General features: G+C 46.6%; 1 protein-coding gene across 1 annotated transcript in view; it reads left to right on the top strand.

Moving 5' to 3' along the window:
• The window catches only part of DIS3L2 (DIS3 like 3'-5' exoribonuclease 2), a 316,408-nt gene that overhangs the window by 210,081 nt on the left and 89,489 nt on the right, over positions 1-16,838 (top strand). Inside the window, exons 13-14 of the mRNA XM_063131760.1 lie at positions 9,391-9,498; positions 14,568-14,801. Coding sequence (XP_062987830.1) covers positions 9,391-9,498; positions 14,568-14,801 — 342 coding nt within the window. The remainder of the gene's footprint in view (positions 1-9,390; positions 9,499-14,567; positions 14,802-16,838) is intronic.

Consider the following 16,838-nt stretch of genomic DNA (forward strand, 5'->3'; position numbering starts at 1 on the left):
ATGCTGTGTTCTCAACAAATATTCCCTGTCAGTAAACTCATAGTGGCATTTTACAGAAGTAAAGCACTTTTCAAGGGCAGCCCCACATAAAGCACAGTATGGAGCTTTAGTCTGGAAGTCGCTAGGGTGTGAATGACTGTGGCAAAGTCCAGTTTCATCAGGAGGGACTTGAACGGACATATCCAGTATCTCTCACCAATGATGTCAATGACGTATCTGACAGGCGCGCCTGGTCAAGGAGCACAGCCAAGCTGGAAACTCAATCTTTTAGGGGTACTGCAACCCCATCCAAGGCAGGCTTGGACCATAAGATCCTAAGAAGCCATGCTGGATCATCTTGTTGATCGCAAGCTGTAGATCGCAAGCTGTTGTAGATCGCAAGTTGTAGATCACAAGCTGAATATGAGCCAACAGTGCGATACGGCTGCAAGAAAGGCCAATGCTATTCGGGGCTGCATTAATAGAAGTATAGCTTCCAAATCACGTGAGGTACTGGTTCTTCTCTATTTGGCCCTGGTTAGGCCTCATCTTGAGTATTGCATCCAGTTCTGGGCTCCACAATTCAAGAAGGACGCAGACAAGCTGGAGCGGGTTCAGAGGAGGGCAACCAGGATGATCAGGGGTCTGGAAACAAAGCCCTATGAAGAGAGACTGAAAGAACTGGGCCTGTTTAGCCTGGAGAAGAGAAGATGGAGGGGAGACATGATAGCACTCTTCAAATACTTAAAAGGTTGTCACACAGAGGAGGGCCAGGATCTCTTCTCGATCCTCCCAGAGTGCAGGACACGGAATAACGGGCTCAAGTTAAAGGAAGCCAGATTCCAGCTGGACATCAGGAAAAACTTCCTGACTGTTAGAGCAGTACGACAATGGAACCAGTTACCTAGGGAGGTTGTGGGCTCTCCCACACTGGAGGCCTTCAAGAGGCAGCTGGACAAGCCTCTGTCAGGGATGCTTTAGGGTGGATTCCTGCATTGAGCAGGGGGTTGGACACTATGGCCTTGTAGGCCCCTTCCAACTCTGCTATTCTATGATTCTATGGTTAAAAGTAATAAAAGCATAGACAGTAAAATATCAGTTAAAAATAATAAAAGCGAACTGTAAAAACTAACAATAAAAACTACAAGGGCAATAGCAGCAAAACAGTGTTCGTTTATAAGAAGGCCGTAGTCAAATAAAACGTTTTAAAGGCCTTCTTAAAAGCCTGTGAAGATGGTGCGTGGCAGACCACAGGTGGGGGTGGGTGGGGCACTGCTGAGAACTGTTTAGCTTAGAAAATCAACAAATAAGCAAACACATGCTTTAGGTGTACCAAATTGGGGTGGAGAAAGTGGTTAGGGAGAGGTTTTTCTCCCTTGGTCGTAATTCTAGAACCTGGAGTCATCCCACGAAGTTCAATTGTGGGAGATTAAAGACAGATAAAATTCTGGGAGTTTAAAGGCAGGTAAAAGGAAGCATTTCTTCACACAACAAATAGTTAAAGTATGGAATTTGCTACCACCCGGTGTAGTGGTGGCCACCAACGAGGATGGTAAAAGGGGATTAGTCCAATTCATGGACGGGAAGGCTATCAAATGCTACTAGCCATGATGGCTATATATGACCTCCAGTAGTATCAGAGGCAGGATGCCGCTATATACCAGTCGCTGGGGAACGTGACTGGGAGGGGGCTGTGGTTGTTGTTGTTGTTGTTATTATTATTATTATTTACAGTATATACCGCCCCGTAGCCAAAGCTCTCTGGGCGGTTTACAAAGATTAAAAAGATTAGATTAAAAAGACTGAACGCTAAAAATCAATATACAAAATTTAAAACCATAAACAGCTAACTTTTAAAACAATTTTCAAACAGCCAGGCCAAAGTTCGTTTTACAGTCAGTTAAAACTCAACATATGCTCTTAAACGCCTGGGAGAAAAGGAAAGTCTTAACCTGGCGCCGAAAAGATAACAATGTTGGCGCCAGGCGGGCCTCATCGGGGAGATCGTTCCATAATTGGGGGGCCACCACAGAAAAGGCCCGTTTGTTACCGTCCTCCGAGCTTGCCTCGGAGTAGGCACTCATCTGCCCTGCTTGTGGGCTTCTCTTGGGCATCTGGGTGGCCACTGTGAAAACAGAATGCTGGAGCAGATAAGGCTTTGGCCTGATCCAGTATGGCTCTCCTTAGGTTCTTAACCTCAACAGTTAGAGGAACAGCTGCTAGATTGACACAGCTTCCTCTGTGCATGGACTGGTTCATAGGTTGCATTCTCCACCTAAAGAGAGCCTTGGGAACTGTCGGGAGAGGGGTAAGATTGTGAATGGCACATTACAGCCACCAATTCGATGCTAAGTAAATATGTGGGTGGGTGGGTGGGTAAGAGGGTGTGTTTATTTAAAATATTTCATATACTGCTCTTCAGTTTAAAACAAACCTTACAGGAGAGCTTACAATTTATAGAGCCAAGGGTGAGACCAGAGCTGAGGAATCAATATCCTGAGCCCTTAATAGTTGGGTTTAATTATAACTCCTTTGTAAGCATAACTCTAACACTATTGGCTGGTACAGATTATTATACGTCATACAGGACTGCCAAGTTTGTCAAATGGTCAGGAGAAACGAAAGTCACTGGCAGCCATAAAAGACTAAATTTATTAATAATTTGTATTTTTGCATTGCTGGCTGTTTTTATCTTGGTTGTGCTTTTATATTGTATTTTATATTAGGGTTTTATACTGTTGTTTTGTTTTGAATTGTCTTAATTTTGTAAACCGCCCAGAGAGCTTTGGCTATTGGGCGGTATAGAAATGCAATAAATAAATAAAATAAATAATAAAATAGTCCAACCCAAGACATTGCGCTTACAAAATAATGACTGAAGCAGCTGACAAATGGCAGCAGTGTTAAACACATTACAAGGATCTCTTCTCAATTCTCCCAGAGTGCAGGACACGGAATGACGGGCTCAAGTTACAGGAAGCCAGATTCCGGCTGGACATCAGGAAAAACTTCCTGACTGTTAGAAGAGTATGACAATGGAATCAGTTACCTAGGTTGGTGGTGGGCTCTCCCACACTAGAGGCCTTCAAGAGGCAGCTGGACAACCATCTGTCAGGGATGCTTTAGGGCGGATTCCTGCCTTGAGCAGGGGGTTGGACTCGATGGCCTTGTAGGCCCCTTCCAACTCTGCTATTCTATGATTCTAAGGCCGAGGTCTGCCTGGCACTGAAAAGACAAGATTCAGCACCATGTAAGCACCTTCTGCAGATGGCATGCCACCACCAAGAAGGCCCTTGCCCTAGTCTTCCCCTGCCTCACCTTTGAAGGTAGCAGCACCACCGAGCCATGATCTCAGCATTCAGCAGGTTTCTGTGTGACTAGAATGAGTGCCCTGTCCTCAGTGCCCTGTCCTGGTGGCTAAGGATTCCCCCTTCCCCTCTTCTTCTTATTCTGTAACAGGGGACTCTTGTTTCGCGGGAGTTTCTTTCTCGGCTTTGGCTGGCCGTTTCGTTAATCTCTTGGCGTTTGCTCCGTGCGGCCTCTGCGGCGTTATCTGATATCGGGATATCTCGCAGCCAGTGCAGGAGGTCCGATTGGTGGCGGGCCCCTTCTTATGCAGCCCTCCCTCCAAGGGCGCTGCCCCTCCTCAACCGGATAGCCTCCCCCTTGCCAGGCTGAGGCATGGCCAGCCTCACGTAGGAGATCTGTGAATTATGGGCCGGCTTCTATTGTCAACGGGCTCCTGCGCCCGTTGGAATAACACAGCTGGCAGCCTTTTTTGTGTTGAGAGGAACGGCTTATCATTCCGCGCTTGCCCTCCTGACCTTCCAGTTCAGTCAGCCCTGGAAAGGGATTTTTTTCCCGGTCGGGAGACTCTATAGCCAGCCTCGCTGTCCCAAACTCTGCCAGGCAATTAGAGTGGATTTATGAGCAGGGATCGGGGGCCAAGCCACAAACGTGATTAAATATTTTAAGAGCTTTCCTGTGAAGGCTCGGCATGTAGATAGGAAGTGTTTGCTTTCTGAAGCTCATACGGGACCTCGGGGGGGGGGGAGAAAATGAGGGTGCATTTTTAATAATGCACTTGCTTAGGCTGACCCTATGAAAAGGAGGACAGGGCTCCTGTGTCTTTAACACTTGTACAGAAAAAGGAATTTCAGCAAGTGTCATTGGTGTGCACGCAGCACCTGGTGAAATTCCCTCTTCATTTAAGGAGCCCTGCAGCTTTAACTGTTGTGATGAAGAGGGGATTTCACCAGGTGCTGCATGCCTACAAAGGACACCTGCTGAAATTCCCCTTTCAGTACAACTGTTAAAGGATACACGAGCCTAGTTCTCCTTTCCATAGGGTCACCCTACAGTCTGAGGCCAATTCAAAGTCAAAGCTGCAGGAGCTATACTAGAGTGACCAGATACAAAAGAGGGCAGGGCTCCTGCAGCTTTAACTGTTGTGATGAAAAGGGAATTTCGCCAGGTGCTGCATGCATACAAAGGACACCTGCTGAAATTCCCTTTTCTGTACGAGTGTTAAAGCTACAGGAGCCCAGTCCTCCTTTTCATAGGGTCACCCTAACTTGCTCATTGTTATTAGTGATAATGGTGACACGAACAGATGGAAAAAGTCTTTGCATCAGTTGGTACCAATGAAGAGGGCACGGAGCAATTGCCTACCTTTCCCTTCCAATTGACAAGGCCATTGAGGTATCATAACAGAAATGCAATTTAAAAACTATCAGTTCAGTATGGTCAGAACTTTAGTAACAGTACTTCAGAAAGAACTGTAGAGAACAATGTGGTTAACAGGTGGAGTCTTCTTCCTGAAGAGGTGAGGTGAGGATGATCAGGGGTCTGGAAACAAAGCCCTATGAAGAGAGACTGAAAGAACTGGGCATGTTTAGCCTGGAGAAGAGAAGATTGAGGGGAGACATGAGAGCACTCTTCAGATACTTAAAAAGTTGTCACACAGAGGAGGGCCAGGATCTCTTCTCGATCCTCCCAGAGTGCAGGACACGGAATAACGGGCTCAAGTTAAAGGAAGCCAGATTCCGGCTGGACAGCAGGAAAAACTTCCTGACTGTTAGAGCAGTACGACAATGGAATCAGTTACCTAGGGAGGTTGTGGGCTCTCCCACACTAGAGGTATTCAAGAGGCAGTTGGACAACCATCTGTCAGGGATGCTTATGGTGGATTCCTGCATTGAGCAGGGGGTTGGACTCAATGGCCTTGTAGGCCCCTTCCAACTCTGCTATTCTGTGATTCTATACGTTTTGCTTCTTTTAAAATCTATTTTAAAGCGTTTTATTCTGTTTTTATTTTATTTTATCTTGTATACCGCTCCGAGATTTTGAATGGTGAGTGGTATATAAATATTGTAAATAAATAAAATAAAATAAATAAAGATTTCATTCATTCATATTCTGTAACATAAATACATGACTGAGTATGTCAAAGAAGCAAATGTTAATCGTTTTGGTTGCGCTAGGGTTGGATGGCCCTGGTTCCATTTTCAAGAGCATCTGCTGCTACAGGTGTGATCATGACTGCATTGCCAAGACAATTGGATGCAAACTGTCATTAAGTAATCAGATACGTTTAAAACCCCAGAAATGTGTTTTGAAGAGGTCTTTGGCTTCTCCATGTGTATTTGCTTTGGCCCCTGTGTCTCTCTCCAACGTCCAAGGGACTGTTTGCTTTGTGGTGGGGATGTTCAGAGCTCCTCCCTGTCAATTTTAAGAAGTGGCTGAAGATTCATAGAATACTAGAGTTGGAAGGGGCTTCTAAGGCCATCGAGTCCAACCCCCTGCTCAATGCAGGAATGGTGACCCTAAAGCATTCCTGACAGATGGTTGTCCAGAAAATATTGATTGATTGATTACGTTTATAGCTCACCTTCCTTCCATTGTGGAACTCAAGGTGGCTACATGGGATTCCCAGGTGGTCTCCCCACCAAGTACTGACCAGACCCAGACCTGCTTAGCTTCTTCAAGGGGGCTGCCTCATGTGCCTTCAGACCACCTCCAAGACCCAAGAGTTGACTCTGTGAGCAGTTGCTCATGGGTGTTGTTGCCGCACACCTGGATGAGGAAGTGATCTGTGCAATTGCTTGCCTCTAGATCACACACCACTTCAGCTCTATGGGATTAGGGCTTCTTTTATATTGACATTTAAAGCCCTAAACAGTTTGGGGCCAGGTTATTTGAAGGAATGCCTCCTCCCATATGTACCTGCCCGGACCTTAAGATCATCTACAGGGGCCCTTCTCCGTGAGCCCCTGCCAAAGGAAGTGAGGCAGGTGGCTACTAGGAGGAGGGCTTTCTCCGCTGTGGCACCCCGGTTGTGGAATGAGCTCCCCAGAGAGGTCCGCCTGGCGCCTACACTGTACTCCTTTCGTCGCCAGCTGAAGACCTTTTTATTCTCTCAGTATTTTAACACTTAATTTTAACTTAAATTTAAACTTTACTGTTTTAACTCTGTATTTTAATCTTATATCAATTTTGCTGTGTGGTTTTTATCCTGGTTGTGCTCTTTATACTGTATTTTGTATTTGTGTGTTTAACCTGTTGGTTGTTTTATTATGGTTTTAATTTTTGTGAACCGCCCAGAGAGCTTCGGCTATTGGGCGGTATAAAAATGTAATAAATAAATAAATAAATAAATAAATAAATTATATATTATGCTTTGAGGACACAGCAGCCTGGCCATATTTGAAAACACCTGTGGGATCCTCAGTGGATGTCTATAGCGAAAAGGGCACACAAGAAATTTCAGCAGAATCTGTTCTCGGGGTTTCCCCCTATCTCGTCTGGGCTCTAGGTTTTGTGTGTTCACAGAGGTAGGGTTGACCTGAAAGGGCACTTCCTGATTAGCGGGTATGATATAGTGCAGCCTTTGCCAACCTGGCACCTTGCAATTGTATTGGACTACAAGTCCCATAGTTCACAACCAGCGTGACCATGCTATAGGGATGTGGTGCTGCTAACTCAGTTTGTATTTGCAAGGCGAGCCATGGGTTTCTTCCTGAAATCCAGGAACTTTTTCAGTGGTTTTTGTTTAAAGTGTAAGTAGCAATTTACCCAAATCTTGGCTGTGACTCATGTGATATGCACAAATATTGGCTGTAGTTTGTACAGATTGCTGCTGTAAACTGCTATTTACTCATTTATTTATTTTTTAAATTTAAAATCCCTGAACTTCCCCAACTTGATGCAGGGAAAATGATCTGAAGTTGAGGGGACCGAGCTGAAATTGAGGGGACGCCCCCCCCCCCAACATCCCTACCATGCTGGCTGGGAATTATGGGAGTTGTAGTCCAGGGTGCCTGGTTGGTGAAGGCTGATGTAATGCAAACTCCCATTCTGACAGATTATAGGAGGGCTTTCTACTTTACTAAGCCTGGCTTTAAATGCTTCCTCCAGAGTCTCCCATCAGTCACTAGTGAATGGCTAACGCTGGTTGAGCTGAATGGCTTTGGAGATTCTGAAACTTCCAGCTAATGAACATAACTGTCTTGCTGAATCTGTCCAAGATTCACCTAGCTCAGCATGCTCTTGCCTCTGACGAGAACAAGAAGATATCACTGGAAGGACTTGGACCGGGGGTGGGGGGGAGATTTTGGCCTGCCTTGTTTATCCTGAGAGCCTCGTGTGGCGCAGAGCGGTAAAGCAGCAGTTTCTGCAGCTGAAACTCTCCCCATGGCCTGAGTTCGATCCCAGCGGAAGCTGGTTTCAGGCAGCCGGCTCGGGTCGACTCAGTCTTCCATCCTCCCGAGGTCGGTAAAAGGAGTACCCAGTTAGCTGGTGGAAAGGTAGTAATGGCTGGGGAAGGCAATGGCAAACCACCCCGCTATAAGGCCTGCCAAGAAAACGTCAGCAAAAGCTGGCGTCCCTCCAAGAGTCAGTAATGACTCAGTGCTTGCACGAGAGGTTCCTTTCCTTCCTTCCCTTGTTTATCCTCAGCACCCTTAACTCTGAATACCTTTATGCCTAGTCCAAAAACTTCAACTAGTTCAAAATATGGCAGCCAGGTTGGTCACTGGAACATCTAGGGGTGATCGTATCAGACCAGTCCTAAAATCTCTTCACTGGCTGCCAATTAGTTTCCGGGCAAAGTATAAAGTGTTGGTTATCACCTTGGTTTGGGTCCAGGCTATCTGCGGGATCGCCTTCTCCTGTACAATCCGCCCCACACACTCAAGCGCTCTGGGAAGAATCTACTTCAAAATTTGAATCTACAGCCAAAATTAGGCTGATGGGTATTACCCAGAGGACCTTCTCTTCTGCTGCTCCCAGACTGTGGAACGGCCTGCCAGACGAGACTCATCAACTTGACAGTCTATTAGCATTCAAGAAAGCTATCAAGACTGATCTCTTCCAGCAGGCCTACCCAGGGGGATTTTAGGATGTTTTTAGGATGTTTTAACAATGTATATTATGTTCTTAATTCAGTTTTATGTATTTTGTATTTGCTGTTGTTCCCCGCCTCGATCAGGGTGGAGAGGCGGGTAAGAAATAATAATAATAATAATTGTTAGATCAAGGTTCTTTCACCCAAGGACGAAATCCAAACAGCCCTTAAGCACGACTCCACCATTCCAGCGACAGAGGGTTCAAAAGCGCTTTATTGATTAGTAATCAAGGCCTGGTCTCTTCAAAAGGGAGCAGTCAGACAAAAGACATAGGGAATATGGTACAGTATTAAAGCTTTCAAGGGGCAGGGCCCAGTAGCAGCATTAACCAATCAGAACATAACACTGAGGCATAGCTAATTATGCTAAACAATTCTCTCTGTTCTGTAAACAATACCTTTGGCCTTCTGTAAACAATACCTACCCAGGGGGATTTTAGGATATTTTTAGAATGTTTTTAGGATGTTTTAACAATGTATATTATGTTCTTAATTCAGTTTTATGTATTTTGTGTTTGCTGTTGTTCCCCGCCTCGATCAGGGTGGAGAGGCGGGTAAGAAATAATGATGATGATGATGATGATGATGATGATGATGATGATGATGATGATAATAATAATAATAATAATAATAATAACCCTCTGTCGCTGGAATGGTGGAGTCGTGCTTAAGGGCTGTTTGGATCTCGTCCTTGGGTGAAAGAACATTGATCTAACAATAGAAGTTCTGTCCTGGGCTGTCATGGCTGATCACCTCTATCCTCCGTGAATTCAGTGCCTTTTATAAAGGGATCCAAGCTAGCGCCCTCACAACATCCCCTGGGTTTCTCATCAGTGTCTTAAATTAAAAATGCATTGTACATCGATATACTTCTGCGAGCCCTTCCTTCTTTCCTCTTGGCCGTGGGTCGCTCACGGAAAGGGAGCTGGGTTCGGAGTCAACGGGAGGCTGGGAGCCTTTCCCAGGGGAAGCAGCTGCGTCTTCACATGTGATCCTTTCTCTGCCAGGTGATTCCCATGCTTCCCAAACTGCTCTGCGAGGAGCTGTGCAGTCTCAATCCCATGACAGACAGGCTCACTTTCTCCGTCATATGGAAGCTAACTCCAGAAGGCAAGGTAAGTCTGGGGGTCGTTTTCAGAGCACTTGGTGTAAGTCGCCCAACGCTACGCCTTACATTGACATCAACCAGAATTCTACAAAGGTGTGCAAGCTTTCGACTTCTCCAGAACTCTTCATCAGGTTGGGTTAGTACAGAAAACGGGATGGAGGTGGGAGAAACAGATCTGGCCAAATTTAGGGATTTTTCTGCTTCTCCCTCCATCCCCTGCTTTTTGTAACAACCTACCTAAAGTGTTCTGTAGAACTCCTAAGCTTGCACATTTTTGTTGAATTTTGGTTAGTCCTGATAAAGGTATTGGCCAACTAGTGGGTTTTGATAGCCACCCCCCCCCCCCGTCCGCCTCTCAGGGACCAACACAGCTATCTTTGTTGCAGGGCTGGTGGGGTGGGGGTAGAGGTAGGGTGACTGTATGGAAAAGAGGACTGGGGCTCCTGTATCTTTAACAGTTGCATAGAAAAGGGAATTTCAGCAGGTGTCATTTGTATGCATGCAGCACCTGCTGAAATTCCCTCTTCATCACAACATTCCCTCTACACTAGAGTGGCTAGATACAAAAGAGGGCAGGGCTCCTGCAGCTTTCACTGTTGTGATGAAGAGGGAATTTCCCTCGGTGCTGCCTGCATACAAAGGACACCTGCTGAAATTCCCTTTTCTCTACAACTAAAGATACAGTTAAAGATACAGGAGGCCTGTCCTCTTTTCCATAGGGTCACCCTATATTTAGATATTTGGGTAGGGTGACCATATGAAAAGGAGGACAGGTATCCTGTATCTTTAATAGTTGTATAGAAAAGGGAATTTCAGCAGATGTCATTTGTAGGCATGCAGCACCTGGTGAAATTCCCTCTTCATCACAACAGTTAAAGCTGCAGGAGCTGCACTAGAGTTGCTAGATACAAAAGATGGCAGGGCTCCTGCAGCTTTAACTGTTATGATGAAAAGGGAATTACCCCAGGTGCTGCATGCCTACAAATGACACCTGCTGAAATTCCTCTTTCAATACAACTGTTAAAGGTACAGGAGCCCTGTCCTCCTTTCCATATGGTCACCCTAGGTAGGGAGGTAATTTATTATTTATTTATTATTTATTAGAATATTTATATACCGCTCCCCATTGAAAAATTTCGGAGCGGTGTACAAGGTAAAATGAAAATAAAAACAGAATAAAACAGTTAAAACAAAATTTAAAAGAAGCAAAAACAGAAATCCAAGGCTGCATGTTAAAGAAAGGCTTCTTGGAATAAAGATGTTTTCAGGAGGCGCCAAAAGGAGTACAAGGAGGCCTGCCTGACCTCCAGAGGCAGGGAATTCCACAGGAGGGGGGCCACCACGCTGAAGGCTCTTCTCCTGGTGGATTCCAATCGGAGGATGGATCTAGGTGGAACCAACTAATGTCCTTACATTGGTGCACTGATTGATCAGGGAAGCGAAATACCAGGTGAATAGGAATGAGGAAGCTGCATCTGCCTCGAGGAAGGCCACAAACAGGGCTTGAAGACAAGAGCGCTCCCCCACTCTTGTCTCCTCTCAGCACCTGGTACTCGGAGGTATATTTTATTATTATTATTATTATTTATTTATTTATATAGCACCATCAATGTACATGGTGCTGTACAGAGTAAAACATTTACCTCTGAATATAGAGATTCCATTCATGGCTAATTAATAGAGATAGGTAGACCTTTCCTCCATGAATGAATGCTGTTCTATATCCCTCTATACCATCCTTCCTCAACCTGATGCCCTCCAGTTGTGTTGGACTACAGCTCCCAGCATCCTGGGAATAGTCCCAACACATCTGGGGGGACAACAGGTTGGGGGAAGGCTGCTCTGTGCCATTCAAGAGGCAACTGGACAATCACCTGTCAGGGATGCTTTAGGGTGGATTCCTGCATTGAGCAGGGGGTTGGACTCGATGGCCTTGTAGGCCCCTTCCAACTCTGCTATTCTATGATTCTATGACTCTTTTCTATATCCTTGTTTGTTTGTTTTCAGTCCCCTGCCACCTCTCTTAACCACTTCACCGTCTTGGATTCTGATCTGTGCAGCTTTCGTGTTTTGGGGTGGACACCCCTTTTTATTGCCTCTCGCCCAAAGGCTGAGTTCTGGTTGCCCTCGGTTCTGGAAAGCCACCTCTTGACGGGAAATCCTCGCCTGCGTCCAGGCAGGAACACTTTTAACTTAGATTTGCCTGGATTTATGGAATTAGTTCACGTACGGATCGACCGTGCTAATGCTTCTAAGAGCCCCTAGATGTAGCCCTGTGTTGAGCTTTGACGGTGTGGGCCAAGATGAATGAGGACCTTGGCTTAATGCAGCTGTTACTGTCAACCAGGGAGGAGGAGGAGGAGGAGGAGAAGGTGGAGGTAATGGTTTAAGAGCTGTTTGATGCCTCGTGCTAAGAGGGCACACGCCTGCCTAGCTTGTCTCCAGCAACGTGATTCTTCATTTTGACTCTAAGCGAGCTTGCAGGAGGGGGCAAGTGTCTTGCCAAAATATACGAACTGTTTATTCCTCATTAGCCAGCTAATTATTTGTCCCCCACTGACGGATGGCCTAACGTTTAGCGAGAAGGCAGGAAATTTCCAAGGGAGAGGCAGCTGTCATCTGCTTCGCTCTCCTTGCCTGCTCTTCCTTTCGTTCCTAACTCCTCCGTCACGTGTACTATTTATCAGTCGGAGGGGCCCGTGCACAGGCCCCCTTGAGCGTATGTGGGCCCTCCCAAGCTGAGGGTGCAAGGCAAGGAGAAGCTTCTGCCCGAAACTGTGAAGGACCGCTACGAGATACGGTTGACATGGCCACACTAATAGGGACTGGCCGACGAGACCACATCACGCCAGTCCTTTTCCAGCTTCATTGGCTGCCAGTCCAGGTCTGGGCCCGATTCAAAGTGCTGGTATTAACATTTAAAGCCCTAAACGGCTTGGGGCCAGGCTATCTAAAGGAATGCCTCCTCCCGTATGTACCTGCCCGGACCCTAAGGTCATCCTCAGGGGTCCTTCTCCACGAGCCCCTGCCAAAGGAAATGGGGCAGGTGGCTACCAGGAGGAGGGCCTTCTCTGCTGTGGCACCCCGGCTGTGGAATGAGCTCCCTAAGGAGGTTCGCTTGGCACCTACATTATATGCTTTTCGACGCCAGGTGGAGACCTTTTTATTCTCCCAGCATTTTAACAGTCTATAAATAAATTTTCATTTGGTGTTTTAAATTCGTAATTTTGCATTTTATTTATATTTTTATTTTATTTATTTATTACATTTATATCCCGCCCCACAGCCGAAGCTCTCTGGGCGGTTTACAACCCAGAGCGGTTTACATTGCTGCTGTTTTTATCTGGTTGAGCTTTTATATTGTATTTTATATTATGGTTTTATACTGTTGTTTTATACTTTGAATGTTTTTAATTTTTGTGAACCGCTCAGAGAGCTCCGGCTTTTGGGTGGTATAGAAATGTAATTAATAAATAAATACTGAGAACGATGGACTGTTGCGGGTCCTCCTTGGTACAAGAAGCCTCTCACTTAGCCTTAGTAAAGTGCCCACGCTTCATGTTTATTTCTTTATATTTATTTATTTATTTATTACATTTTTCTACCACCCAATAGCCGAAGCTCTCTCGGCGGTTCACAAAAATTAAAACCACAAAGAGCATAATAAAACAGCTAACGATCTAAAAACACAAATACAAAATACAGTATAAAAAGCGCAACCAGGATAAAAATACGAAGAGAATAAAAAGGTCTTCAGCTGGCGATGAAAGGAGTACAGTTTGGCGCCAGGCGGACCTCTCTGGGGAGCTCATTCCACAGCTGGGGTGCCACAGCAGAGAAGGCCCTGCTCCTGGTAACCACCTGCCTCACTTCCTTTGGCAGGGGCTCACGGAGAAGGGCCCCTGTAGATGATCTGAAGGTCCAGGCAGGTACATATGGGAGGAGGTGTTCCTTCAAATAACCTGGCCCCAAACCGTTTAGGGCTTTGAATGTTGGTATCAGCACTATGTATGTTGGCAATGTAAGTGACTTGGGATCTGTGAAATGTGTGAACTCTGATCAGGAGGGGCTCCCGTATACTGCATTCCCTCCTTCCACGAAGTGAGATTGATTGGGACACGGGGTAGGGTCTTTTCCACCCCCCTCTCTTGTGGCGCCCACCCTTTTGGGTCACCTTTTCCAGGGAGATCTGCTCTACTACATCCATGTCCTCCTCCTGCTCTTTGGGGACCGCTTTTTGCAAAGCCATTTATATTGCTGCTGCTGCTGCTAGCTGTTCGTTATTAATAATCATCTTGGCTGGTGAAACTGAAAATCGTTTCTAGTAGCCTGTTTTGTATAGATAACACGCACTGCTTTGCATGGCTTTAAAAGGGGATTGGACAAACGCAGAATCATAGAATGGTAGAGTTGGAAGGGGCCTCTAAGGCCATCCAGTCCAACCCCCTGCTCAGTGCAGGAATCTACCTAAAAGCATCCCTGACAGAGGGCTGTCCATCTGCCTCTTCATCGAATGTATGAGAAATGGGTTCTGTCACTGGTTCTCGGCAGCTAAACTGAGTCTCTTGGTGACAAGGTTGTACCCCGGAGGTGACGTCATGAGGGAGGGCAGTGGCCTTCCTTCCCCACCCCCCTTGCTTGGGGGCTCCCCAAAAACATCTGGCAGGCCTCTGCTGGAAGCAGAATACCGCTGGCCCGTTGGTTTGATTCAGAAGAGCTGTTTTTATCAGCAAGAGAAGAAACAGAGGGTGCAAAACTTCCTCCTCTTTAATGCTGAATCACAGGCATTTTGCGGAGTGCCAAAATGACAGGTTCAGTGCCTAAAGGGTTTAGAATCAAGGATGAAGGGCAGAGAGTTTGTAGCAGTGCAGCCTTGCCCAGCTTATGCCCTCCAAATGTCTTGGATGTCAACTTCTATCAGCCCCAGCCAGGATGGTAAAGAATGATGGGAGTTGTAGTTCAACTTATACCCTTATACTTCTTTAGGCATGGCGATGTCGGTCCTCTCTCCCTCAAGTTGCTTTTCTCCACGAAGAGGTGTTGGTGCCGTTTCATTTTGTCCTCTTGATGTTTCAGATCCTGGACGAATGGTTTGGGCGGACCGTGATCTGTTCCTGCGCGAAGCTCAGCTACGACCATGCCCAAAGTATGATTGAGAACCCCGCGAAAGTGTTCGCAGCGGCGGAGCTGCCTCCGGTCTCCTCCCGACACGCGGTAGATGACGTCTGCCGGGCAGTCCTCAACCTCCACCGGATTGCCAAGCAGTTGCGCCAGCAGCGCTTTTCGGACGGCGCGCTGCGCTTGGATCAGGTCAGCCCAACTTACCCTGTTGTTTATTTGTTCAGTCGCTTCCGACTCTTCGTGACTTCATGGACCAGCCCACGCCAGAGCTTTCTGTCGGCTGTCGCCAACCCTAGCTCCCCCAAGGTCGAGTCTGTCACCTCCAGAATATCATCCCTCCATCTTGCCCTTGGTCGGCCCCTCTTCCTTTTGCCTTCCACTTTCCCTAGCATCAGCCTCTTCTCCAGGGTGTCCTGTCTTCTCATTATGTGGCCAAAGTACTTCAGTTTTGCCTTTAATACCATTCCCTCAAGTGAGCAGTCTGGCTTTATTTCCCGGAGTATGGACTGCTTTGATCTTCTTGCAGTCCAAGGCCCTCTCAGAATTTTCCTCCAACACCACAGTTCAAAAGCATCTCTCTTCCTTCGCTCAGCCTTCCTTATGGTCCAGCTCTCGCAGCCATAGGTTACTACGGGGAATACCATTGCTTTCACTATGCGGACCTTTGTTGTCAGTGTGGTGTCTCTGCTCTTAACTGTTTTATCAAGATTTGTCATTGCTCTCCTCCCAAGAAGTAAACGTCTTCTGATTTCCTGGCTGCAGTCAGCGTCTGCAGTAATCTTTGCGCCTAGAAATACAAAGTCTGTCACTGCCCCCACGTTTTCTCCCTCTGTTTGCCAGTTATCAATCAAGCTGGTTGCCACAATCTTGGGTTTTTTTGAGGTTTAACTGCAACCCGGCTTTTGCACTTTCTTCTTTCACCTTCGTCATGAGGCTCCTCAGCTCCTCCTCGCTTTCAGCCATCAAAGTGGTGTCATCTGCATATCTGAGATTGTTAAAATGGAATAGCCCCCACCCCCACCCCCTGCCCGACCCCATCTCATAGGTGTCACTTTGAATCCCTTGGCGAAAGTGTGTGGGCACGAACGGAAATACTGTCATATTATTAAATAACAGCAATTTCATGTGTATGAGAGCAAAAACAGAACCTGCAGAAAGGCCCCTCAGGAAAGCAGATCTGAGCCAAATTATTTGATCACTGGATGTGCCAAAAGGTGGGCCTTAAGGCAGCCCTCCCCCCTCACACCCCCATCTCTCAATTGCTCTTAGCCTCTGCCATGCGGTGTTAAGAATACCGACCTACCTTATTGGTGTAGTCATCAGAATTACGTTCAGACACTGTCTCTAAAGTATCTTTGCACACTCTTCAAAACATAAACCAGCCTTCCCCAACCTGGTGCCCTCTAGATGCATTGGACTACAACTCCCAGCATCCCCAGCCAGCTAGCTGTAATCCAACACATCTGGAAGGCACCAGGTTGGGAAAGGTTGACATAAATTGCTATGAACTGCCGAGAGAGCTATTGGGTGGCATAGAAATATAACAAATGGATGAATGCTCAGCTGTTGCCTTTAAGGGTACAAAGGTTACCTCTCGCATTGTCGGAGAGCGTTTAGGCAGGTGAGGAGAGAGACAGAGAGCGGGCATCGTACCCCACACATATGCTCTTTGCTTATAGATCAGACCTGCTGTATTTAATCCAAGGGCAGAGAGGACAAGTCTGCAGGACAAATGGCTTCAGGTGATGCGAGCAAGTTTGTTGAGCCGTACTCTGCAAGAGAAGGCAAAACAAAAAGCAAAACAAGGGCTTTTGTTCTTGTCTTCGGCATGGGAGATTGCTGCGGCTAAGGGCATCTGCATCATCCAGACTCCTTTCTATTCAGGGCAAATTTCCTGTAATTTTCCAGCTCTGTAGGGGTTGTGTTGCATGCAAGCCCTGAGACTTAGGAATCGAGGACGTGGCTGCTTTCAGACAAGACAATAGTCAATGGTGAGTTAATAGAATCATAGAATCATAGAATCGTAGAGTTGGAAGGGGCCTACAAGGCCATCGAGTCCAACCCCCTGCTCAATGCAGGAATCCACCCTAAAGCATCCCTGACAGAGGGTTGTCCAGCTGCCTCTTGAAAGCCTCTAGGGTGGGAGAGCCCACAACCTCCCTAGGGAACTGGTTCCATTGTCGTACTGCTCTAACAGTCAGGAAGTTTTTCCTGATGTCCAGCCGG

Source organism: Elgaria multicarinata, chromosome 8 (genome assembly GCF_023053635.1).
Source record: "Elgaria multicarinata webbii isolate HBS135686 ecotype San Diego chromosome 8, rElgMul1.1.pri, whole genome shotgun sequence".
NCBI classification, from domain to species: domain Eukaryota; kingdom Metazoa; phylum Chordata; class Lepidosauria; order Squamata; family Anguidae; genus Elgaria; species Elgaria multicarinata.